Raw genomic sequence first — 27291 nt, forward strand, 5'->3', positions numbered from 1 at the left:
GGGTCAGAGAAAAAGAGGAAGACCCCCAACTAGATGGATTGGCCAGGTGGCAGCATCGATGGACTCAAGTGTGGCAGCGGTAGTGAGGTTGGCCCAAGATTGGACAGTTTTGTTCTGCTGTGCATGGGGTCACTGTAAGTCAGTTCCGACTTGATGGCACCTAACAACAACAACAACAATAACAGTTGTGCTTTAGCTGAAAGATTACACAGCAAATTAGTTTCCCATTCAACAATGCATGCACACACAGCACCCTGACATGGGTTGTAGCCTCACAGCGGGTCAGTACTGTCCCCTTCCCACCCTGCCTTCCCCGGTTCCCTGCCCCTCTTTGCCTTCTGGTTTTTACTTTTGGGCAGATGGTGCCCACCCAGTTTCTAGTAGCCGATTGTTCTGAGGAGCACGTTCTTTGTGGAAATTATTGTTTCTTTTCTAGGTCAGTCAATTACTTGGCTGCAGGTGACCGACCTTCAGGAATGGCTTCAGTTCCAGGTTGTTGTTGTTAAGTGATGTCAAGTCGGCTCCGACTCATAGCCACTCTGTATACGGTTTCCGAGGAGCAGCTGATGGGTTTGAACCCGCGACTGCGATTCAAACCAACCGTGACGTTGGGTACCTATCCTATGGTGCCACGGCAGTATTCCAGTCCCAGATGAAAAGGGTGTTCTAGGATGATTATCTTGGGGGTTCCTCCAGTTTGTATCTGCCCAGTAAGTCTGGTCTGGGCTTTCTTATGAGGGCCTGTCTTTGCAGGGTTGCATCCCACCTTAGCGGCCCAGTGCTGTGAGGTCAGTGCTGCGGGGTGGGATGGGAGGAAAGAGCTGCCTGTAAACCCACGCAATGCCTTTAATGGGAAAGTGTGCTGAGTGCTCACATAGAGTTTTCAAGGTGACCTGCTGCTTTTCTTTGTCTAGAGCCATGTCTGACTCATTCATCTTAGGTTCTGAGCACTCTCAGCCTTACTGCTGATGATGCTGGGGTGGTTCTCCTTACTCCTTTCCTGTCAACCTGGCCTTGATGCCTGTCGGTCCATGCTCGGCAACACAAGTGAACTGCCTGGAGTGGGGGACTGGACCCTGTGGAGCTGAGGTGGAGCCGAGTAGTTACTGGTGGACACTCTGAGGCTTGGACCCTCAGCCTCATGGTTGGAGAGGCAGAGTGAGGGATGGGCTGGAAGGATGGGCTGGGACTCCGGGGAGTCCTGGAGCAATCAGGGAGCTGCAGTTGTATTGTGTTTACACTAGCCCCACTGGTAATTATGTGAAATGCATTGTCTGCTGAACTGATAGTCTCCAGGTTCTCAGGGGACCCTGCTTCATTGCCAGTGCTCGAAAGGGCTCTCTTGAGAGCAGATCAGGCCGGCTGCAGGTGGTGCTGAAGAAACAAATGCCCACGGCTTCAGAGACATCATTGTATCCTTCTCCAGAAGTGGGAGACTCCAGTAGACCCACCGGTGTGCACTGAGAGGCAGTTTAGGGTATTGAGTTACAATTGGTCAGGAAGTATCGTCCCTCACCCCTTAGGTTTTAATGGTCAAATAAAGGTTTATTAGCTTTAGAACTTGAGTAAGCATTTCCAGAAAAGTTGGTGGACAAATTCCATTGCCCTTTAATTGCATTTTTCTATGAACTTTCTAAGCCCCCTGGTATAAGTAGGAGTTAGTACTAGGCTTTCTTCAGTTAATGAAAAAAAAAAAAAATTTTACAAAGATCTTTTCTTTTAATGAAAAAGAAAAGAAATCTCTAGGGTACTTACTCTAAGAGTGGTTCTTTGGACAAGGTAGTCTCATACGCCGTGCAAAGCAACTGCAGAGGTGAAACAGCAAGTTACCACCAGTGATGGTGTTGTCACTCACCATGGGGACTCGGTCTCCAAAGACAAGCAGTTTTAGGGAAAAAAAAAAAAAAAAGAATAAAGATTGCATCACCGTCAGCTGAAAATCCCAGTGTCTCCTGCCAAACAGTACAATCTTTCTCCGAACTAAGGCACCAGTGTTGTGAGAGTGGTTAAAATCTACATTTCTTCTCGTCTCAGAGACAGAAAGGTAAAACAGAAGTAAGTGGGGCGGGGAATTGACTTCTGGCAGCCTGGTTAAACTTAAGAATGACCATGTGGTGGCGCTGGTGGTAGTGGTGTGCGGTGGAGCCGGTTTCTACCCATAGCGACCTGGTATAGGGTTTCTGAGGTGATAAATCTTTATGGGAGCAGAAAGCCTTATCTTTTGCCCTCAGAGCAGCTGGTAGATTTGAACTGCTAATCTTGTGTTTATCAGTCCAACTCCTGAACCTATTATGCTACCAGAGCTCTTTGAATGATAAATATAGATTAGGAAAACTATAAGGAACAGAGATGATTTGGAAGCTATCTTCCTGCAAAGGCAAAAGAAGTCAATACGAGTAGTTATAAATGTGAAAAAGACAAAAGGTCAATGTCACACATAACTGAACTGAAAATAGCTAGACTTTTTTTTTTGGCCTATCATACTGCTGCTCTGGTAATGTAGTGGTTATGAATTGGGCTCTGAACCTCAAGGTAGCAGTTAGAAACTAGCAGCTGTTCTGTAGGAGAAAGATGAGGCTTTCTGCTCCCGTAAAGATTTACAGCCTCGGAAACCCTGTTCAGGGTTGCTATGGGTCGGAACCGACTCAACGGCACATAACAACAACAACCGTAACTGCTGGCACAATTTTGAGTGGTGGGGCTGTAATTTTGAAATGTTATTAACGTTTTAAATTTTGTGATGGTTGTGTATTTATAGAGTGAAAAAAAGTCTAAAACATAAGCTTGATTGAACTTTAGTATATTGTTGTTATTATTAAGCACCACCGAGTTGGTTCCGACTCATAGTGGATTTCCAAGGAGCAAATGGTGAGTTTGATTCGCCAACATTGTGGTTAGCAGTCAAGTGCTTATCCTGCAGCACCACACCAGGACTCCTGGTCTTTAGTGTAGGTACTTGATAGGTAGGTAGAAGTCGTTTTGGGGTCTTCAGTGGAGCACGAGGTCGAGAGCTGACATTGAATTCTGGTGGTCACTGATGGGGTCCCAGTGCCCCTGCCTTCCTTTCTTGTCACAGCCATTCTTTTGGTGTGTTTAGACCAGGGTTCCTGACTCCTTGCTTTCTCACTTCTACCAGGAAATCCTGTTCAGAACATGTCTAGAGTCTGACCTTTTCTCACTGCCCACCACCAACACAAGCTCCCCTTTTCTACTGCCTTGGTTAGAGGAAGGTGCCTCCTGGCACTTGGAAAATAGGATGAGCCAACTTGAGCACTGTAGCCAGAGAGCAGACCTTCTGGTCAGTGTGGATGGGAGTGGACGATGGCTGAACTGTAAGCAGGAAGGGGAAGAAGCCGCGATTGCGCCCCGTCCTGCTCAGAGGAAAAGCCAAGTTTCTTACCCTCCCGGCTCCTCCTTTCCCCCCGGGCTTTACGAGTTCCGGCTCCACTCACCACCTCCTTGCTATTCTGGGAACAGTCCAGAGGCTCAGGACAGAATGCCCTTCCTCCAGCCAACAGCATGCTTTGCTACTTCTCTCAGACTTGAATCAAGTCTCCTCAAAGATGCCTTTGAGCCCAGGTGGCACAGTGGTTACGACTGGCTACTGACCAAAAGGTTGGTGGCCTGGCCCCCCCCCCCCCCACACACACACACTAACTCCTCTGCAGGAGAAAAACGTGGCTGCCTGATTCTATAAAGACTGATGGCCTCAGAAACCTTAAAGAATGTTTCTGCTTTGGCCGGTGCGGTCACTGTGAGTCAGAATCGACTCGCTGGCAAGGGCTTGGTTTGGTTAAAGTGCTTTTCCATGAATTGTTGTGAAGTGCTGTCGAGTTGGTTCTGACCCATGGCGACCCTGTATAGGGTTTCCAAGGAGCAGGTGGTGAGCTTGAACTGCTGACTTTGCGGTTCAAACCGACTTTGCAGTCTAGCGCACTTAACCCACAGCGCCACCCCAGGACTCCATGAACACCCTATATAGAATTGTCACCCTCCCTGGTGTGCATCATCTCCTTGGTTTCTTCTTCATAGAACTTCTTATTTATTGTGTGTTTCACACTGAAAAGGGGCCCCCGGTGGTGCAGCAGGTTAAGTGTTAGGCTGCTAATCCCAAAGTTGGCAGTTCAAACCCACCCGTGTCTCCATTGTAGAAACGTGTAGCAATCCATTCCTTTAAGATTCACAGCCCCAGAGACTCTGAGGACCAGCTCTGATTTGACCTGTGGGATGCTGTGAACCCGAGTCAGTGTGGTGGCAGTGGGTGTGGATTTGGTGTGGTATAGATTCTGGCGTATTGGACTTGTTTCGCCTCCTCCAGTGTGAGGGTCTTAAGTCGGGTTTTCCAGAGAAGCAAAACCAGTGACACGTCTCTGCACATAGACACACAGGAATCCTGGTGTGGCACTGTAAGATAATTACAGGACTCCTAACCATAGGATTGGTGGTTCAAACCCATCCGTCACTCCTTGGAAACCTTATACAGGGTCGCTAGGGATTGGAACCAACTTGACGACACGTAACAGCAGCAACAGTAGCAAAACACAGAGGTGTCTGTCAGGTAGATGGCTCACCCATGTAGAGGCAGGCACGTTCTTTTTTTTAAAGTTTTTGTTGTGAATTGAGTGATAGTCTACATGGGAGAACATAGGTTTTACACTCGTTTCTTTGCAATGACACAGTCTCCTCTGTGCATCATCATTCAACAGTATTTGTTTGTATTCCCTCTGTTTTTTTTTTTTTTTTTTTAGGGGGGCAGGATGTACACAAAAACACTCAGGAATATATAATCATTTAAATAACCAAGGAACACATTCTGCAGGCTGAGGCAGGTAGGTTCTCGATCCTTAGTTAAGATTGGAGGGAGGCTGCAGGTTTCTCCTGGCTCACGGAGCTCTGGGGGCTGAGGAACTGAGATCGGCAGGCCAGATGGCAGGCAGAAGGAATCCCTGGATCAGCAGGCAGAATGTAGACCACTGACTCAAGTCCAAGTGGAGGTTAGATGTGGAGCCAGGTGCAGGACCTAGACTCAATCAAAATCAAGCTTTCAGTGACTGACTTCATGGCAGATCTCTTGGAGATGATTATATTGCATTATAGCTCATGAGGGCATGATGACATCTTAAGTACGAAACCATTGACAATGTTGGCCCCGCTAAGTTGACGCACAACCTGAATGATCACAGTGGGGTTAGAAGAGCTACGTGGTGAGCTTGGAAGGTGAGGCCAAGCCTGGCGCATTTCTGTCTCTCCAGTACCGTAGCCTGGGACCAAGCAGATCAGCTCGTAGCTGGTCACAGGCAGGTGTACTTGGGTGACAAGTGGAAGTGGAAATTGTTCATCCTCTGCTCAGCGCAGGACAGGTTTCCTTATAGGTGTGTGTGTGTTTGTGTGTGTGTGTGTGTGTGTGTGTGTGTGTGTGAGAGAGAGAGAGCGAGCGAGCTTGCTGCAGAACTGTGACAAAGGAGCAGCATTATTTGTAAACTTGATTGTTGTTGTTAAGTACCATGGAGTCGACTCATAGTGACCCTGCACAGGGTTTCTGAGGCTGTAAATCTGTACGGGAGCAGAACGCCTCATCTTTCTCCCGTGGAACCACTGGTAGTTTTGAACTGCCAACCTTGAGGTTAGCAGCCCGATTTGTAACCACTACGCTACTTGGTTAGTTACAATGAAAAACACAAAATGCATTTTTACTTGGGAGGATTTTGAGGCGGCAAATGGTACAGCCCCATTAGAGATTCAGCACCATGAACAGAAGCGTGGCAAGGGAACCCATACTGGCAGTTGTTTCCAGGAGTCCAGGGAGAGGTGAGGGAGGCTCCCAAAGACGGTGGCTGAGGGAGAGGTGAGAAACTACAGGAGAGGAGCCCTGCTCAGGCAGGTTGCATACTATGTGGAAAATCAAGTCTTTGCCTTAGAAAGGACCCCTGTCCTTTGTTGTTGTTGGCTGTGGTGACCCCCATATGCAACATAATGAAATACCGTCTGGTCCTGTACCATCCCCATGGTTCGTTGCAGATCATTGTGATTTTCATTTGGCTTGATTTTCAGATGGAGATCACCAGGTCTTTCTTCCTAGTCTCTCTGAGTGTGGAAGCCCCACTGAGACTGGTTCAACTTCACAGAAGCATGCACATGGGTGGTGGCTGCACTGGCCAGGAATTGAATCCAGGTCTCCTGCATGGGATGAGTCCCCATCCACTAACCTTGCCCAGACAGGACAGGTGTTGACGAGTGTGTCATCTTCTCCACAGAGTCTGTCACAGGCATGATGGAGGAGACCGAGGAGGGGAGCTCTCTGAATCCCGGCTGTAAGATCATGACCTTCAGACCCACCTTGGAGCAATTCCAGGACTTCAACAAATGCCTTGCTTACATGGAGTCGAAAGGAGCCCACCGAGCTGGCCTTGCTAAGGTAAGGTTCTTCAGCTAATGACTGAGACGAGATGAACTGGCACAGTGGCAGCAGCTGTGGGCTCAAGCTTAGCAGCGTTTGTGAGGATGGCACGGGACTGGGCAGTGTTTCGTTCTGTTGTGCATAAGGTCACTATGAGTTGGAATCGACTCGCTGGCACCTCACAGCAGCCAACGGAAAGATGACCCCTTGGTCTTTAAATCATTCTCTTTGTTTTCCTGTTACAGCAAATGATTGCTTCCAAACGAAGATATAAATATCTATTTATTCTTTTTTTTTGTCATATTGATATGCATACCACATACGAGAGGGTTTCAAAAAAGTTCATCGAAAACTGGAATGAAAAGATAATGGAATTTTCCCATGAACTTTTTGAAGCCCCCTTGTAGATATTTGCCTCCTTCGAGTGGAGAAATGATTGATTAATCTTAGTTTTGTGCTCTGTTGAGAGGCAGGCAGGCTAACAATGACCAAGTGAGCATTCACACGTCACACCACACTGAGCTTTCTTTTCCGTTCAACTAGCCTTGAGCTCTTTGAAGTTGAGCACATTATACCTTTCTGTGGTTAAACTTTATCTTCAAGTTTGCCATGCTAACCGAGCCACCTTGCTGAAATTATTGGTAGTGGTGGTGGTTTTGTGCCATGGAGTTGGTTCCAACTCATAGCAACCCTGTATAGGGTTACCAAGGCTGTAAATATCCACAGAAGCAGAGAGCCTTATCTTTCTCCCATGGAGTGACTGCTAGATTTGAACTGCTGACCTTGGGTTAGCAGTCCAACTCGTATATAACCCACTACGCTACCAGAGTTCCTTCCTGAAATGATTATGAGCATTAAAAATGAATTAACCCCAAGTACAGTATTTGGTGCAGTGAGTACTGAATAGCTGTTTGCGGTTTTAAAAACATCATTAAAAAAACAACAACCATCAAAGCTAACTCCTAACAACATCTGGAATCCTGGTGTGGTGCTGTGGGTTAATGCGCTGGACTGCAAGGTCGGTTTGAATGGCAAAGTTGGTGGTTCAAGCTCAGCAGCTGCTCCTCGGAAACCCTGTACGAGGTCACTATGGGTTAGAACCCACTCAGTGGCACTTAATAACTGAAACAAGTGACATGTTATAGGACAGAGTAGAACCATCCCAAAGGGCTTCCAAGGTTGTGAATCTTTCCTGGAGCAGACCACCACGTCTTTCCCATGCCGAGCAGCTGAGTGTTTGACTCCCACGTTGTCTGGGCTCCATTCAGTCATTGCTTCCTGCTTTCAAAAAGCCCAAGAGAATGAAACACACTCTTCATGGCTCCTTTGCACATTGTCACAGGGATGCTGAGAAATCCCTCACTTGTTTAGAGACGAAAGTGAAATTACGACCTGGAATGTTTTCAAGACGCCATTGTATTTTTTCCCAGGTGATCCCACCTAAGGGGTGGAAGCCCAGGAAGTCTTATGATGACATTGATGACTTGCTGATCCCAGCTCCGATCCAGCAGATGGTGACAGGCCAGTCGGGCCTCTTCACGCAGTACAACATCCAGAAGAAACCCATGACTGTGAGGGAGTTCAGAGAGCTGGCCAACAGTGACAAGTGGGTGGAGCCTGTTTGCTCTTTCTATTTCCATTCAAGTTAAACATGAACATGGTGTGATAACATTGAATTAGTTCATGTCTCTTCTAGCCAAAGGCTTTGTAAGCTCCCAGAAAATGACTTCTTCCTGCTGGGTCTGGTCGAGAGAAGGTGGGGGAAGATGCTGATGGTTTATATGATGTAGTTGTGAGGGATAGTTAACAGGACTGATTGTGAGGGGTCAGCTTTGCCATCCTGCTGGGTATAGCATCGAAGAAGAGGAGCCCGGAGTGGAGGGCATCCTTTAACTCCTGAGCTGTGTGCATGGTGAACCGCTTTGATCCAAGGACAGAAAGCTATGCCAATGGAGAAGGGGCAGAACCAAGAGCCAGAGCACCAGACAGTGGTGAGCTTCCCAGGCCACAGAGCAAGTAAACCTGAGTGACTTGGGCTAGGAGGCTCGCTTGCAGAGTGGGGTATCTCCAGTCACTTAATTAAGGGAGCTAGGTTTGCTGACCCACGGAGCTAGAATTGAGTGTCTTTGGGCTGAGCCCTGTAGTGGAGTGGGGAACCTTTTGGACATTTACAGTAGCTTAAGGAGTTTTGAAACATAGCTGAGCAGAGCAGAGGCCAGGCCAAAGGGCCGAGGGCCAGGGGTAGGCCTGCCTCAAGACTGTGCTCTGAGCAGTTCTACCTCTGAATCGACCTGTTGACTCCCAAATAAAGCCCACCACCATGAGTACTGTCTCTTGAGTTCCATGTGGCCATTTGCAGTGAATTCTCAGAGTGGGAGGGAGGGATGGTTGGTTGCTGCATTTGCATGTGCTCAGGAGCCATGTGACAGAGGAGATTGTGATGAAAGCAGGTGACGTTCACACTCTCCCACGGCATCTTTGTTTCACTGTCTCTGTTTTCTGTTCTTTAGGTGGCTGCCTGTGTTAACATTCACTGTAAGGGAAACGGTTCCTTGTTTTATAGTCTCATTCCTGTCTTTTAATCACCATGACGTTTTGATTCATTTTTCTTTTTCATTATGAGACAATATTTAAGCCTTAAACTACATATATTAGAAAAACAATCCTTAATGACTTGGAGGATTAGTGTATTCGCTATCCATTTTCTCCCTCTGTGTAACAAATTACTCTGAAATGTAGTGGCTGAAACCAATACATTATACATTATCTCACAGTTGGAGGATGAGAAATTCGTGAACTACTTAAGTGGGTGATTCTGACTCAGGGCCTCTCAGGAGGCTGTAGTCCAGCTGTGAGCCAGAGCTTCTGTCATTTGAACGGTAGAGCGAGGCTGGAAGATGCTCTTCCAAGACCGATCACCTCACATGGCTCTTGGCTGGAGGCCTCAGTTGCTTGCTGCATGGACTGACCCTTATGGGGTGGCAGCTGACTTCACCTCGAACAAGTGATACAAGAAGGAGTGACCAACATCAAAGCCACAGTGCTCTTGACCTTTCTCAGAAATCACACCCTGTCACTTCTGCTATATTCTCTTGGTTAGCAGTGAGTTGCTAAGGACAGTCCACACTCCAGGAAAGGAGGATTAGACCCCACCTGTTGAAGGGAGAAGTATCAAAGGATTTGGGTCCATTCAGAATTCATCATACTTGGGGTTATTATTAAGTTATTATTATTATTATTTTTAATGTTTCTGGCAGTAGTGGTTAAGATCAACAAACCAACAATCAAATCCCACAACAAACAAAACCCAAGAAACCATCTAACCTTATTCAGCCAAAGTGCGTAGTGGTCTAAAGTTCCTGGAAAATTAATCCCTTTGGATGAACTTGGTTGATACATTCTTTCTTTTTTCAAATTGTTTTTGTCAGATTAAGCACACAGTGGTACATGAAGAACTTTAGTTTTATGTTTAAATTTCCCACTTGCGGAGCATTCTGGCTATTTCAGAAGAAATGAAAATGTTACATTTAATTTAAATGTGAATGCTTGTTTTAGTTTTTTGAATTTTGGTGCATATAGTAATGACTCATTGATTCACGCCACATTAATTGAGAATGTGAAATTGCTAGAGACAGGGTTAGTTTGTTTTCCGATTTCTAAAGAACACTTTAATGAGCACAATTTTATTGAAACAAGATTGCTGAGGCAATTTTACCCCAACTTTTTGCAAGTATGAACTAGCTGCTGTATTCTCTTCTTTCTTTTTTTGATAACTCATTTCTAGTGGTCCTCTTAGAGTATGAATAAATGTGACCATAGTTCATTTAGTAGAACTTCGGCTTGGTAACCTTGGTGTGCTACAGAACTGTGTAAACAATAGTTTTTACTTGCTACTAATCAGGTGGTGTGCTGTCGAGTCAGTTCTGACTCTTAGCGACCTGGTATAGGGTTTTCGAGGCTGTAAATCTTTACGGGAGCAGAAAGCCTCATTCTCACATGGAGGGGCTGGTAGATTAGAACTGCTGGCCTTGCTATTACTTGACACAGGAGAAAGACGTGGTGATCGGCTCCCAAAAGGCATGTTGTTAGGACACTCTTAGTTCCCACCGCCGCTCCCACTGCAGAGGTACGAAGTCCTGTGAGATCCAGAGTACGGGACAAGGTCTGTCGTCATGGCTGCAGGGATGAATTCCGGCCATTTTGTTGGTGCTGTTGAGACAGGTTTTGAAGGATGGCCACAGTTATCTTTACTGACCACAAAGGTCATACATGCTTATTTAAAAATTTAAGCCATATCCAAATACCTCATTTTAACACTCAATGACAGTGATTTCAATACATGGCAAGTCAGAACAGTGAGGAGAACTGAAACCTGAAGTCTGTTGTTTTCTTGCCTTGAGATGCTTTGGTCATTTTGTGAACACAGTATCAGGTTTCTTGTTGGAGGTAATTCATTTACTAGACACTTACTTTTCTCATATCTTTGTTCAGTTTTAGCTCTGGTGGCTTGCTTGTTGGTAGGCTCTTCCTGAAGAGAGCCGTTCAGGTGACATCTGCTTTGTCTAACATGGTACGCCTGTGCTGCTTCTGGTGGTTCTGTGCCGTCAGGTTGTGAGCTTCGGAAGCTTCAATAGGGTTTCCAGGGCAGTAAACCTTTATAGGACGAGAAAGCTTCATGTTTCTCCTGTGCAGTGGCTGGTAGATTCAAACTGCTGACCTTGCAGTTAGCAGCTCAACTCGTAACCCATTTCGCTACCAGGGCTCCCTGGCATGTGGTTGTTGTTGTTGTTAAGTGCCACTGAATTGGTTCCAACTCAAAGCAACCCTGTATAGGGTTTCCAAGGAGCGGCTGGTGAGCTTGAACCGCCGACCTTGTGGTTCGAGCTGACCTTGCGGTCTAGCGCTTAGGAACCTTGTTGGCACATGTGGTTAAACTCTTGGCCACCAACCAAAAGGTTGTCAGCTTGAACCTGCCCAGAGATTCTGCGGAAGGAAGACTTGGTGATTTGCACCTATGAAGAATGTTGTTGCTAGATGCCATGGTCTTGATTGTGACTCACAGCTGTCTTGTGTACAACAGAACCACATGCTGTCAGTTCCTACACTGTTGGCATGACTCTTGTTACTTGAAGCCATTGTTGCCATCACTGTGTCATCCACCCCGTTCAGAGTCTTCCACTTTGTCTCTGATGCTCTACCTGAGGGCGATGGCCTTCTCTAGGGGACTGGTCCCTCCTGATCATATATCCAAAGCACATGAGATGAAGTCTCCTCAGCCTGTCATCTAGGGAATATTCTAGCTACACAGTATAGACCACAGCCTAGGAAACCCTCTAGTACTCTTCAGCTCGGTCACATGGGTTGCTGTGAGTTGGAATCTCACTATGATGCCAATAGCAACACTTTCAATATATGTTGATTGAATGAGTAACTGTTGTTATGAGAAAGTTAAAGTTCACTTGATGTGGTGTAAATTAGTAGGTAGATTGTCAAGATTTATTCACTAACACAACATGTATTTCCTGGTATTCTGCAGTTTAAAAATGATAATAAAAAAAAAGTTGGGTTGCTGTTTATGAAGATGGCGCTGAACGTGAAGAAAGAAGCCCCTCCCCCTCCCAAAGCTGAAGCCAAAGCCAAAGGTGTTGAAGGCCAAGAACGCAGCACTGAAACGCGTCCACAGCCACACACAAAAAGGTCCACACATCACCCACCTTCTGGTGGCCCAAGACAGAGACTCCAAAGGCAGCCCAGATAGTCTTAGAAAAGCGCCCCCAGGAGAAACGCACTTGACCACTCTGCCATCATCAGCCCCCTCTGCCTCCTGTGGCAGCCATGAAGAAGACTGAAGACCTCAGCATGCTTGTGTTCAGTGTGGAGGTCAAGGCCACCAAGCCCCAGATCACATAGGCCGTGAAGGAGCTCTGTGACACTGACGTAGCCAAGGTTAACCCCAGGATGAGGCCTGATGGAGAGAAGAAGGCGTGTGTTCCACTGCCTCCTGACTCCCTAGGGTGCTTTGGATGTTACCAACAAAGCTGGGATCATCTAAACTCAGTCCAGCTGGCTAATTCTAAATAGACATTATTTCAATTAAAAAAAAAATTTGGGTTCTTTTATTAAAATTTGGGAAATATGACCACTGTGTGAAATTGTCTCTGAAAGATTATCTCCAGGTCAAATTTCCTTTCTTTCCAAATTAATGAATCGATTTGGTCTAGTTGCACGATCATTGTTATCGTATTCAAATAAAATACATTTGAAATGTCTACTTCTCTATTTTCTCTGTCAGTGTCATGTGGAAATTGATTCCTAGTGTTAGTGACAGGGGTTGCTAAGCCTTGAGCCATGTCTTTCTTGTCCACTCAGGCTGTACTAGGCTCACGTGGTCTTTGTGATAGGTGTGGTAAGGATCTTGAGATGGGACTGGTTCCCAGGGTAGCAGGAGGCCTCCTACAAGTCTTCATTCATCTGTGTTCTCTTGCTCCATGTCCTTGCAGAGGGTACATTCCATGATGCACTTGGCATGAACAGTAGAGATGACAACATACATACTTGGTTTATATATGTACCGTGACTTAATCCAAAGAGAATCTGGAGACCTCCACTGTAGCTCTAAAATAAAGCTTTATTTATTTAGGCCTTGGGTTTGAGTGTGGAGTTTTATTATCTCTGTATTACCGAGCAGAGGTGGGGAACCTTTTTTACTGCCAAGGGCCATTTGGATCTGTCTAACACCATTTGCAGGCCATACAGAATTATCAGCTGAATAATTACCGGCTATAATGTGCTAGCAGGAGCTCTGGTAGTGTAGTGGTTATGAATTGGGCTGTGAACCGCAAGGTTCCGCGGGAGAAAGATGAGGCGTTCTGCTCCCGTAAAGATTTACAGCCTCGGAAACGCGCAGGGTCGCTATGAGTTGGAACCGACTCCATGGCACTTAACAATAACAACAACATAATGTGCTAGCTGGAACTGCGATTGCATTGGCAGGGCCAGACCAAAGGACTTTGTGGCCTCACATAGCCCTTAGGCTGGATGTTCCCCTCCCTGTTATTGAAATCGACTGAGGCCCAGAGAGATCCAATTCCCTGTGCAGAGTTTGTAGCTTGTAAATGTCAAAAAGCTTGGATTCCTAGCCAGGCGATCTGGTCCTGGAACCCCCTTTCTTAACAACTGAAAGGTTCTGGGTAAGAAGGAATGGGTGAATCAGTTGTAAGCAGGTTGCTGCAGGATTGTGGAGCAGTTGTGATTGTTTGATGCTTCAGTAGGAATAAATATAATCTATAACCAACTTTCATTAGACCAAGCATCAACCAAGTGAACTGGTACCCTGTGAATGGAGTTTATGATTAGTATTTGTTTGAAATGTTCAAAGATTGTAGAATTTAACTTGAATAGATAATGTCAAACTGTAACTTTTTTCAGAATTCTGGATGTTGTGTAAAAGAGATCTCATTTTCTTCTTGCCATGAATGTATTAAATATTTGTTAATCTAATAATATTGAAGAGTACCTTATTTTAGTTTTACTTTTCTTACAGTTTTAATGAAATAGTCCTTTGCCCTTCAATTTATAACATTCTGTAATATATTACAGTTGGTTAACGATTTTAGAAAATCTCTATTATGAAAGCTAAAAGAATGAATTTTTGACTAATTTCCCTCTTTTGTTGTTGATACTTTCACAAAAGTCTATTCTTCACTAATTAAAGCTATGTTGTTGTTGTTAAGTGCTGTCGAGTTGGTTCTGACTCATAGCGACCCTGTACAGGGTTTCTGAGGCTGTAAATCTTTACGGGAACAGAATGCCTTATCTTTCTCCCACGGAACAGCTGGTAGTTTCGAACTGCTGACCTTGCTGTTCACAGCCCGATTCGTAACCACTACGGTACCAGAGCTCCTTAATTAAAGCTATAGAGGTATCGTATAAAGTTATTTTAGAATTGTAAGAGTATTCACGTATCTATGGTAAATATGTTTGTATATTTACTTGCTAGATTTGCAAACATGAATGTTTGCAGTACATATTTGCATTTTGATAGAATTTTGTTTGGAGAGTGTTTGAAATCCAATGGAAGATGTCTGTCTACATTGTCTTACTGATTTTGTGTTTATTTTGACCTTTCTTTTCTAGGTATTGCACTCCAAAACACTTGGATTATGAAGATTTGGAGCGCAAGTACTGGAAGAACTTAACATTTGTGGCCCCCATCTATGGCGCCGATATTAACGGGAGCCTTTATGATGAGGTAGATTTGTAATGGTTTTTGTAAAAGATCACTTGATGTTACTGTTTTGTTATACTTTTAGACAGTGTGGAAGTAGTAAGATGTTGTGCTTTGGTTGATCTATTCTTCCTAAATGACAAGATGAAACACAGAATCCTCACTAGGATTTTTGCTGTGCTCCGGGTTAATGCGCTGGACTGCAAAGTAAGTTTGAATAACAAGGTTGGCAGTTCAAGCTTACCAGCTGCTCCTTGAAAACCCTATACAGGGTCGCTTTAGGTCAGAACAGACTCAACTGCACTTAGCAATATAGACACACACTGCTTAATTAAAACAATTATCATTTATAACTTATGTATCTATATGTCAATGCACACACACACACACACTCCTTAAAACAATTCTGATTTATAGCTTGTATATGTGTTTATACATATATACACGCATACTGCTTAAAACAATTCTCATTTGTAGCTTATAGATGTGTATGTGTATATGTGTCTATATATATACATATATACAATGCTGAAACCATTTCTCATTTATAGCTTATATATTTATACGTGTTGTTGTTGTTAAGTGCCATCAAGTTGGTTCTTACTCATAGCAGTCTTGTGTAGGGTTTCTGAGGAGCGTCTGGTGGGTTTGAACCATTGACCTTATGGTTCAGACTGACCTCACAGTTGAACGCATTATCCTGAAGCACCACACCAGGACTCCATTTCTATGCGTATACTCACATACATTGCTTTAAACAATTCCCATTTATGACAGCACAATTTCTGTGGGTCAGGCTTCCAGACATGGTTTAACTGGGTCCTCTGCATCCCAAGGCTCACAAGTTGTCAGCTGGGGCTATGTTCTCATCTCGGGGATTGATCAGGGAAGGATTTGCTCCCAAGCTTAGTCACGCGGTTCACAGAATCTGGTTCTTTCTGGCTGTAGGCTTCATCACATTGGCTTCTTCAAAGAGAGTCTCAGCTGTTTTGTCTCTGATTTCAGGGAAGGCCAGTTCATTGTACAACTTCTGTAACACTGTAGTATCTAGTTGTCCCACCACTTGTCTGTCAGCTTGTTGTATCATGGTGGTTTCCATGTTGCTTTGCTGCTGGAAGCTAAGCTACTGGTATTTTAAATACAGCAGGGTCGCACTTGGTAGACAGTGGAGTTTCCAGACTAAGACAGACTAGGAAGAAGAAGAGGTGGTCAACTTCTGAATGTTTAGCCACTGAAAACCTTATGAATAGCAGCGGAACATTGTCAGATACAGGGCTGGAAGATGAAACCATAATGACTAGAACTAAAATACTGTCAGATACAGTGCCAGAGGACGAGCCCCTCAGGTTGAAAGGCACTCAAAACATGCCTGGGGAAGAGCTGCCTCCTTAACGTAGAGTTGACTGTGATGAAGCCAATGGAGTAAGCCCTCAGGACCTTCAGCTGCTCATGGGGCACAACTCAAAATGAGAAAGAGCTGCAAACATCCATTAACAATCTGAACAAGGAATGTATGAAGTATGAATCTAGGAAAATTGGGAAGTTGCCAAAAATGGAATGGAATGCATTACGATCACTATCCTACTCCTCGGCACCAGTGAGCCGACATGGACTAGGACTGGTCATTTTGTGTTGGACAGTCATGTAGTTACTATGCCAGGAACCACAACTTCAGGAGGATTGGCATTGCATTCCATTTAAAAAGAACATTTCAAGGTCTTCTTTGAAGTACAAAGCTGTCTGTGATAGGATGGTATTCATCTGCCTACAAGGAAGGCCAGTTAACACCAATATTAAGTCCAGGAGAGCCAAAGTATGACTTTGAACACATCACAGCTGAATTTAGAGACCATCAGAAGGACAGATTTGATGCATTAGACACAAGTGACTGAACGAAGGCCAGGAGAATTGTGGGAGGACATTAAGAACACCTTACAGGAAGAAAGCAAAAAGTTGTTAAGAAAGAAGGACAAACCCAAAATGGATGTCAGAAGAGACTGCGAAACCTGCTCTCCAGCATAGAGATGCTACAACAAATGGAAGAAATGAGAAAATATAAGATCTGAACAGAAAATTTCAAAGGGCAGCTCGAGTATACAGAGTCAAGTACTATAATGACACATGCAAAGGCCTGAAGTTAGAAAATCAAGAGAGTAATGCACTCAGCATTTCTCACGCAGAAAGAACTGGAGGAAAAATTCAAGCCTTGACTTGAAATATTGAAGGATTTCATGGGTACACTGATGCAGAAAGCATCAAAAGAAAATGGAAAGTATAACACACAGAGTCACTGAGCCAAAAAAACCAAACTAAACCAGTGTCCAACCATTTCAAGAGGTAACATATAATCAAGAAAGACATCCAGGCTGCACTGAAGGCATTGTGAAAAACAAGGCTCCAAAGTGTAGACAAGACAAATGGAAATCTTTCAACAAACTGATACAGCACTGGAGGCATTCAGTCATCTATGCTGAGAAATTTGGAAGATGGCTACGTGGCCAACCAGAGTAGACTGCAAGCTATTCATGCTTGTGCCCATTCCACAGAGAGGTGACCCAGTAGGAAGGGTAGGGAAATCATTCAGCCATATCATTAATACCACATGCAAGTAAAATTTTGCTCATAATTTAAAAGCGGTGCCAACAGTACATTGACAGGGAGCTGCCAGAGGTTCAAGCAAGGAGCTTCTGCAGCTTTTCAGAATGTCATGCTTACTCCAGTAACACAGCAAAGCTGCGCACACTGCATTTCTGACTTTCCCCCACCCTCAGAGAGCTTTGGCTCTGCCTCCTCTTGGGGTTTCGTGTAGGCTCGTGAACTATCCCCACTTTCTCTGAGGACGATTTCACTCATAATAACAGAAAGATGATAGCAGTGATAATCTGATACACTCATTTATTTTTGGGAGCATTTTACTGTGCTTTAGGTGAAATTTTACATCACAAATTAGGTTTCCAGTCCTTGCACAGATTGTTGCTATCCAGTACATTGAACATGCACAGGGAACTCAGTCATTTTGGGGAAACAGCCAAGACAATCTTACTCTCTCGCTGGGACTGGATGGTCTGATTCGGAGATTCACAGAATCACTCCCGTTACAAGGTTTTCACTGGAGTAGTGGGTTTTGGGTCAAAGCTAAACAACGTATTTGGAAACTGAGCACAGATACTGAAGCTCATTGTGTTGACAGTGGGCCTGGTGATTACAGCAGGGTTTATTTCTCAAAGATGTTTCAGGCTCAGCCCCTAACTTCCTTGTGTCGATTGCTGAGAACACACAGTTGTAGAATGGCTAAGAGCATGACATTGGGTCACATTGGGAAGGGTTCTGAATGTTGGGCTGTTACTGTGAACATCCTGAGGAAGCGTTTGGGAGTGTTTCACTTGGTCAATGACAGGCTCAGAATCACTTTAGGAGTTGAAAGTTTGGTGGTTCGAACCCACCCAGTGGCTCTGCAGGAGAAAGACCGGATGATCTGCACTTGTAAAGATTGTTAAGTGCCGTCGAGTGGGTTCCGACTCACAACAGCAACGCTGTATAGGGTTTCTGAGGCTGTTAATCTTTAAGGGAGCAGAAAGCCTCGTCTTTCTCTTGCGGAATCACTGGTGGGCTCAAAACTGTTAACCATGTGGTTAGCAGTCCGGTGTTTGTGTACAGAGCAGCATGCTTCTGATGGATGTGGTGGAACTCCAAGTCAGTGTATCACAGCCAAGCCTATTTGACACGCAGTTTCTTTTGGGCACAGTTCATTCTACCTGGATACTGCATAATTCTCGTTCCCTTTGAAACAGGTATGGTATCATAGTGGACATGGTTTGGTCTTAGGTGTTTTACTTTCCCATTTTAGCACATTGTAAATGTTATCTGAGGATGACCGATGATTTGTAAAAGGGTGATTGGAAATCAGTGTATGTGTGTTTGATTTTCCGTGGCTCTGTGATTTTCCTGAGCCCGAAGGAAGCTGATAAATACATGTGGGAGCAAGAAGTGAGGAGTGGAGCAGCTCCAGTCTTGGGTTTGGATTCTGGAAATCCACCTGTTATCAGTGTGGGGTAGGTGCAGCCCACAGGGGGCAGGCAGGTGGTTGCTAACCTGGAACGTTGCCACCAACCCTGGCTGCCTTTCCTGTGTGGCTGTTGGAATCAAAGCTTGATTGCAGCGGACTTCATTTGACCTACTTACTTACAGAGGCCATCTGCCATTTAGAGATGTCTTTGCTTGAGAGCCGACACCTCTTCCTAAAGTGAAGGTCTGGGTTAACTGCTTCCCAAGGCTTTGAAATATGTTTGCCTTATGAAAAGCAACCTTTCTTCAAGACAGTGTGTTGAATTCTTTGACAGTGAATTTTTTGTGTGTTGCACATTATTTTTGCATTAGAATTTTGTCAAATCAAGAACCTGTTTATAAGAAATCTGTTGCCTGGGACATGGGGACCATTTTGTACCATGGCCTATAGATAAAACATTCTTTTTTTTCTCTCTCTCCTCCCACAATGGGGTGAATGAAAGACCTTTGTCCACCAGATGGTGCTCGTGGACAACAAATGTAGCTAAGGCATTAGGAGTCCCACTGACATGTAGCGGTTTAAGGGATGTTGAGAGTTCTTTTCCATTTTGTAATTTTTTTCAAGTCAGGATATTACTTATCCTGAAATCAATAATTTGAATCCTGTTAACTAACTGTTGGTGTGATGGATATACCCAAGGCCAAGCGTCATCCACTTAGACATGTTATGGTGAAAATTGGTCTGTATAATCAGGTCTTTGAAGTTTTACTTCTGTGAAATTAGCCCCTCATGAATCAGAACACATGTCTACCTGTTCACATGCATGGTTGCTCCTTAGCGAGGGCAGTCTTAGCCATCCAGACCCAGGTTGCGGGGTGGGGACCATCTTAAATCTAGAATGTTTCATTAATTCTGGAAGCTGCCTTCCGAGAGGTATTGCCAGAGTTTCGTGGCCAGGGTGGGGCAGGAATTGTTGACTGAAAAGTGACTTGGCTTATTCACATGCTTGCTTACTGCCTTCAAGAAGATTGTGTTCAACAAGGTAAGATGGGATCACTGGGGGAAAGTCAGTTTTTTGTCTCCAGAAGAACTTTACAAAGAATACAGCCATTCCAGAATGGGACAAGGAACTGCTGATGTTGAAATGTTCTGGTGTCATGTTGGAAATGATGGAAATGAAAACTTAACTGGATAGGATTGGAAGATTGGCCATTTCCTTCTAAACTCTTTAACTGTTTGATGGTAAACTTCAATCTGATACGTACATAGAGGCATAAGCAAATTCTAAATGATAATAAATATATATGAAGCACTGACTGAGTGGTGTGTGAGGGGAGGTGGGAAGTATGGGGGGTGGCAGGCGTTTTCCAGGGTGAGGTGTTCCAGAGCTAGTTGGAGCATCTTGAGTGGTGTCTCTAAATGCTAAACAAATGTGGTGCCCATGAGGTGCCTTCCAGATTTTTTCCCTCTCGTTTTTCAGGGAGACTTTTATAAATAGAGTGGTGGAGGGGTTATGTCCTGTTGAGTTGGTTCTGACTCATAGGGTTTCTGAGGCTATACATTTTTATGGAAGTAAAAAACTTCATTTTTCTCCCATGGAGTGGCTGGTGGATTTGAACTCCTGACCTTGTGCTTAGCAGCCCAACACATAACCCACTAGGCTACCAGGGTTCCTTTGTAAATAGAGTGCTGGTGATGGTGGTTGTGTGCCGTGGAGTCAGTTCTGACTCATAGCGCCCCTGCATAGGGTTTCCGAGGCTGAAAATCTTTCTGGGAGCAGAAAACCTCATCTTTCTCCCACGGAACAGCTGGTAGTTTCGAACTGCTGATCTTGAGATTAACAGCCTGACTCGTAACCACTACACTACTAGAAGTTGCACTGAGTTGTGTCCTCTCAGCACCTTGTTGTAGTTAAATGCCATGGAGTCAGTTCTGACTCATAGTGACCCTGTACAGGATTTCTGAGGCTTCAGATCTTCTTAGAAACAGCTGTGTTGAGGCATGATTTGCACACCTGGTCTACGTAGATTAATTTGGTTGACAGAGTTGTGCACACACCCCCCGCCCCACCCCCGCCCTTCAGTGCTGGTACATTGTCATCAGCACATCCAGCTTCCTCTCCAGCACTTACGAATGTTCATCTTAGTAATGACGCCAATCTCACAGCTGTAAAACATATGGTGCCAGCAGTTCCTTGTTATGAAGGATGGTGTTGGCATTTCTAGTAAATGAGGTTGAGCGTATTTCCATACTGTTATCATCCATTTGGAGTCCTGGTGGGGCGCTGTGGGCTAATGCGTCAGACTGCAAAGTTGTTTGACTTGCAAGGTGGACAGTTCAAGCTCACCAGCCACTCCTCGGAAACCCAATACAGGGTTGCCATGGGTCGGAACTGACTCAGCGGCACCTAACAACAGTGTAGGTTTGGGAGTCCTGGTGTGGTGCTGTGGGTTAATGCCCTGAGCTGCAAAGTGTGTTTGAACCAGAAGGTCAGTGGTTCAAGCTCACCAGGTGTTCCTCCGAAACACTATACAGGGTCTCTAACAGTCAGAACCAACACCACAGCACTTAACGAAAACATCAATGCCGCACTCGACGGCACTTTCACAATAACAAGATTGTCCATTTATGTTGAATGTCCACTTGTAGAATGTCTTCTGTCTAGTTTTCTGTTACATTATTTGACTTTTCCTTCATTATTTGCAGTTCCTTGTTGGGCATTCTGAGTAAGAAAATGGTATCAGTTTTGGTTGTTGAATTATTTGCTCCAGTTGTAGTCTCTGCCTCCCCTCTGCCATGTATATGTTGTTTTATTTACAGTATCCTTCAGTCAATGTTGTTGTTGTGAAGTGCTGCTGAGTTGGATCCAACCCATAGTGAACCCTGTATAGGGTTTCTGAGGAGCAGCTGGTGAACTTGAACCGCTGACCTTGCGGTTCAAACAGACCTTGCAGTCCAGCACATTAACCCACAGGGCCACACCAGGAGTCCCCTGTAATTGAATTTAACAGTCTTCTTTGTAATGGTTTATGATTTCTTTACTTTTCTTCTCATAACTCAAATTGGACATACACGAAGACCTACTTATTGTAGCCTTGTTAAGTGTTGTCGAGTCAGCTCTGACTCACACTGACTGACCCTATATAGAGTTACCAAAGCTGATGAGTTTGACCTGCCAATAGTTGGCAGTCCAGTGCTTATCCGATAGCAACAGTCAGACTCCGTTTTCACTATCTTCCTGTAGGGTAATACACATTAATTTCTTCAACGTTTTTATCTCCCAGCTAATTACTTTATTCAGTTGCTGTTAAATTGTTTTCATGGTTGTTGTTTTAAAATCGTGGTTAAAAAATGTATATAAACAAAATTTGCCAAGTCATCGTGTTTAATGTAATCAGGACCGCTCAGCTTTTTCAGCTATAAAAGCTGAGTGATGCTGATGACATTGATCATGCTGGGCAGCCACCACCTGTAATCAGATGTCCCCTCACCATCAGCAGGCAATGCTTCTGCAACCATCAGGGTTTCCGTTTCATAACTCAGGTGCATTTCTAGACGGTCTCCTCCTCCTTCCCCAATACACAGGTCTTTCCAGTGCTTGTCTTCATGAGCCCATTCTTCAGTTCTAAAACCTTTTTGTGTTCTCTAGTCTTCCCTGGAGGAATCTGTTATCTGCAGTCCCTGAGGAGACCAGAAAAACACCAAAACTACTTCAGTAATTCTTTCTACTGCCCCTCGCTGCAGGTGGTTGGCCGCCTTGTGTGCACGGTGGTCTTGGGTTGTGTGCTTTTAATTTTCAGGAACCATGCTAGTCTCAGTGGAGGAGTCTTGTTTCCCCAGGAGAACTTGTGTCATTTCCCCCTGGGGCCAGGGACACCATTATCCTCAAACCCACAGTGGGGCAGAGCCAAGATGGGAGACACATGCTCTCTGCAGACATTGATTTGACTGGTCAATTTCCTTCCTCATTTCTTCTGATTCTACTTTCATCCTCTTATTTACCTTTTTAAAAAAACAACAACAAAAAAAAAACATGACCAGAATCTACTTTTTGATATGGCACTTTTGTTGTAACCGTGTGTTGTGGCTGTCAAAACTTACTGTCTGTATTCGTTATTGTCTAGAATTCTGGAAAGAACAGAAATGCTATGCTGTAAAGTTGTAGGTAGTTTGTGTATTAAAATGCAAACAGGAAACATTGATATGTTTCAAAAGTCAAGAGTGTAGAGGATGTAAGATATTTCCATGGAAAGGAAGACGCAAAAAGAGCTATTATGCAATACATTGTAATTAACTTTGAAATGAAGTGGATTTCCACATGCATCTAATTTTATTCTTATTGTGTAAAGATCTTAAGGAAATTCTGGTCTATTTTAAAATGTGGACCAGAGCTTTCATTTTAGTTAACGAAAGGTACAATCTTCTTTTTATCCCAGAAAAAAGACTACACATTACAATGTGCAATGGATAGGATTTTGGAAACTTAAAAGAACTAACGAAATTTTCTTTTCTTTTCACCATGTGCGTTGCATTAGAAGCTTCCAAGGCATGGAGTAGCCATATGAATCAGTTGCCAGTAACTGCTTCTGACGTTACTTGAGATTGGGCAGGTGGTCTTGTTGGGTCATAGGTCCTCTGTGTGATTCATGTAAAGGAATTTATCAATCTTCCTTTTTAAAAAAACGTTTACATTGCTTTAGGTATTGAAAATAGACACAGCAAAATGTAGACCAATTCAACCGTGTCTACGCATATGTCCTTTTTCCTGACACTCCTCTGTTGTGAACACAAATGCACCTAAGCTTTTTAGCAATCAACCAGTTGCTCTTGTTGATGTGATCTCATATAGGTAGTTCTGAAAAATGTATAGTCTCAAGGCAGATCTTTGGTATTAGACTAAACCACTGTTTGGTTTTTAGAAGACCTCATACTTATGGTTTATGTTTTAGTGATCATCTTAGAAATTCGTTTCAGGGTTCATCTAGCTGCTGCGAGAATTTGAAAATCTGTTCTTCAGTTCCCCCCGCTTGATCAGGATTCTTCTATAATTTTCAGTCTTTTATGGTGCATCAGTTTTGCACTTTTCTTATTAGCTTCTGAGACTCCAAACAGACAAACCTTAGACCTAACGATTCTAGTTTCAGTATTGGTTACCTTTAAGCTTTACAGTCTCGTTGCCTTTTTGTACTGTACAATATATTAATTTAATATATTCTATCTTCTGGCTGATGACTTCTCTTGCTATTCAGTTCTTTCATTGAGTTTTTTTTTTTTTAAAGTTGTTGTAAACATATATGTAACACAAACCCAAAATCCATTACTGTCTAGTCTATTTTGACCCCATAGAACATTGTAGAACTGCCCCATAGGATTTCCAGTCCGTGATCTTTATACAAGCAGACTGCCGCATCTTTCCTCTGTGAAACAGCTGGTAGGTTTGAACGGTTGACCTTTTAACACTTTAACTGCCACGCCACCAGCCTCCTTCATACATAACACAATCTTTTCCAGTCCAGCGTTTTCAGGTATACAAGTTGGTGGTGGTCATTAAATTAATTATGCTCTGCACCTGTCACCTGTAATTGTTGTAAAAATTCCCATCATTTTAAACAGTGTTGTAAGGGTCAGAGAAGGAGATCATTAGTGTCAATTAGGAAAAACCTAAATTTGTGTTTAAAAAAATGCTTTAAAGACTATTGTATAGAAACAGAGTAACTCCTGGTGTGATTCTGTGAACCACAAGATCAGCAGTTCAAACCCACCAGCTGCTCCTCAGAAACCCTATACAGGGTCACTGTGAGTCAGATACAACTCAACAATAATGTACAAGAAATAACCCTGTAAGTTTTATGGTGTTGCTGTAACAGACATCACAAGTGGGTAGCTTTTACAAACAGATTTATTTTCTCAATGTTCTGGTAGCGTAGTGGTTATGAATCAGGCTGTGAACTGCAAGGTCAGAAACTACCAGCTGTTGTGCGGGAGAAAGATGAGGCTTTCTGCTCCCGTAAAGATATACAGCCTCGGAAACCCTGTACAGGGTCGCTGTGAGTCGGGACCGACTCCATGGCACATAACAACAAAGGTGATAGGCGTCTAAGTGCAGTTCCAGTGGAAAAACCTTTCTCTTTCTGCGCTCCACCTGTTGAGGCCTTGGCTGCTAACGGGAAGACCAGCAGTTTGAACCCACCCCAGGCTCTCTGCTGGAGAAAGGCCTGGTGATCTGCTCCTGTAAGGATTATAGCCACGAAAACCCTGGGGGAGGTTCTGTCATACCTGGGCACCCCCCGCCCCCACCACGTGGTCATGGTGTAGGGTTCCTGCTGGAATTCCATTTTATCTGCCCACCATCTCCTGTAATGACCAACTCAATAGACGCTGTGGGTCCCTCTGTTCTCTTGGTTTGTGAGGACTCTGTTCCATCACAACGCAGTGGTAAGCAGTTCTTACTTACTTGCCCCTTACACTGCCGTGGGAGACTGACTGATAGGATGCACTTTGAGGATGGACTGTCATCCCTCTGTCTTCTGGGGCTTAGGTATCTAGACTCCTCCCAGTGCCATGAGGAGGGTGCTTGGGGGCCTGGACCCCGTACAGAGCAGAAGGGCTCTGAGTTCAATGCTGTACAGTCTCCCTGTAAAGATTTGAGGGTGCATTTCTTCATGTGGGTTTTCGGTTTGGGGGGGCACTTCCTTTCCTTCATGGCAGTCCAAAACCTGGCCCTCCAGCAGCTCCTCCCTCTGGTTGTGGTCGTGAAGACTGAGGGGTCCTTTCAAACTGCCCACCTGGTTCCTGAGAGGATGATGGTAGAGACATGGAAACCAAGAGGTCCCTGATCAGTTTCTCAGTTGCAGAACACATGGTCTAATACAGCATGACAAGCATTGATGGAATATACATTTAAATCTTTCAACAAACTGATGGGGCACTGGAGGCACTCACTCATCTCTGCCAAGAAATTTGGAAGACAGCTAGCTGGCTAACTGACTGGAAGAGATCCATATTTGTGCTCATTCCAAAGAGAGATGATCCAGCGGCATGCAGAAATCATCAAACAATATTATTAATACCACATGCAAGTAAAGGCTTACGAAAGGTAATTCCAAAACGGCTATACCATACACCGACAGAGAACGTCCAGAGGTTCAAGCCGGATTCAGAAGAGGCTGTGGAACGAGGAATATCTTGGCTTCTGTCAGATGGATCTTGGCTGAGAGCAGAGAACACCAGAAAGATGTTAACCTGTGTTTTATTGACTATGCAAAGGCTTTCGATTGTGTGGATCATGACAAGCTATGGACAACATTGTGAAGTATTAGTGTTCCAGAACACTTAATTGTTTTCGTGAGGAACCTGTACATAGACCAAGAGGCAGTTGTTTGAATAGAACAAGGGAACATTGAAAGGCTTCAAACTAGGAACGGTGTGTGCCAGGGTTGTATTCTTTCATCATACTCAATCGAGTCTGTAAATCGAACAAATAACCTGAGAAACTGGATTAGATGAAGAAAAACATGGCTTCAGGATTGGAGGAAGACTCATTAACAACATGTAATTAACAAGATGATACAATCTTGTATGCTAAATGTGAAGAGGACTGAAAATACTTAGTGATGAAGGTCAAAGACCACAGTCTTTGGTATGGGTTGCATCTCAATGTAAAGAGAATAAAAATCCTCACTACTAGACCAATAAACAACATCAAGATAAATGGAGAAAAGACTGAAGCTGTCAAAGACTTCGTTTTGCTTGTATCAATCATCACCTCTCATGGAAACAGTATTCAAGAAATAAACAGTGCATTGTATTGCGCAGATCTGATGCACAAGACCTCTTTAAAGTGTTCAGTAACAGAGATGTCAGTTTGAGGATTAAGGTGCTCCTGACCCAAGCTGTGGTATTTTCAATAACGTCGTGTGCTTATGGAAGTTAGACCGTGAATAAGTAAGACTAGAAGAATTGATGCATTTGAGTTATGGTTTGGATAAGAATATTGAAGGTACCATGTGCTGCCAAAAGAACCAACAGATCTGTGTTGGAAGAAGTGCAGTCAGAGGTCTCCTTGGAGGCCTGGATAGCCAGACTTCATCTCTCAGACTTCAGCCATATTGTCAGGAGGGACCAGTCATTGGAGAAGGATATTATGTTAGGTAAAGTCAGGAGGTCAGAGAAAAAGAGGAAGACCCCCAGTGAGATGGATTGGCACAGTGGCAGTAGCAATGGGCTCAAACTTATCAACGATTGTCGGGTTGGCTCAGGACTGGACAGTGTTTCATTCTGTTGTGCATAGGGTCACTATGAGTCGGTACCAACTCGATGACACCTAACAACAACAGTATTGCATGATTTCTTCAAAAGCAGGAAATAAGCCTAATTGCTGGCTGAGACTCTAAATGACTAATTGGGGTGAGTATGAGTGTTAGTCTAGTGCCTGGTGACCGTGGTATGGAAGAGCTTTCTTCAAGAGGACACACATCAAAACAACAATGAGATAGCATCTCACACCAACAATAACAGCAAAGATGAAAAATGTAGAGGACAATAAATGCTGGTGGGGATGTGGCGAGACTGGGACACTCTTGCATTGCTGGTGGGACTGCAAAATGGTCCAACATCTCTGGAAAGCAATATAGCATTTCCTCAGAAGGTTGAAAATAGAAA

At 44.1% G+C, this 27291-nt stretch overlaps 1 protein-coding gene across 1 annotated transcript in view; it reads left to right on the plus strand.

Moving 5' to 3' along the window:
* Window positions 1-6271: 6271 nt before the first annotated feature.
* The window catches only part of KDM4C (lysine (K)-specific demethylase 4C), a 314090-nt gene continuing 293070 nt past the window's right edge, over window positions 6272-27291 (plus strand). The window contains exons 1-3 of the mRNA XM_006863764.1: window positions 6272-6415; window positions 7828-8003; window positions 14534-14648. Of these exons, the coding sequence (XP_006863826.1) occupies window positions 6272-6415; window positions 7828-8003; window positions 14534-14648 (435 nt within the window). The remainder of the gene's footprint in view (window positions 6416-7827; window positions 8004-14533; window positions 14649-27291) is intronic.

This window comes from Chrysochloris asiatica, unplaced genomic scaffold (genome assembly GCF_000296735.1).
Source record: "Chrysochloris asiatica unplaced genomic scaffold, ChrAsi1.0 scaffold00056, whole genome shotgun sequence".
NCBI classification, from domain to species: Eukaryota; Metazoa; Chordata; class Mammalia; order Afrosoricida; family Chrysochloridae; genus Chrysochloris; species Chrysochloris asiatica.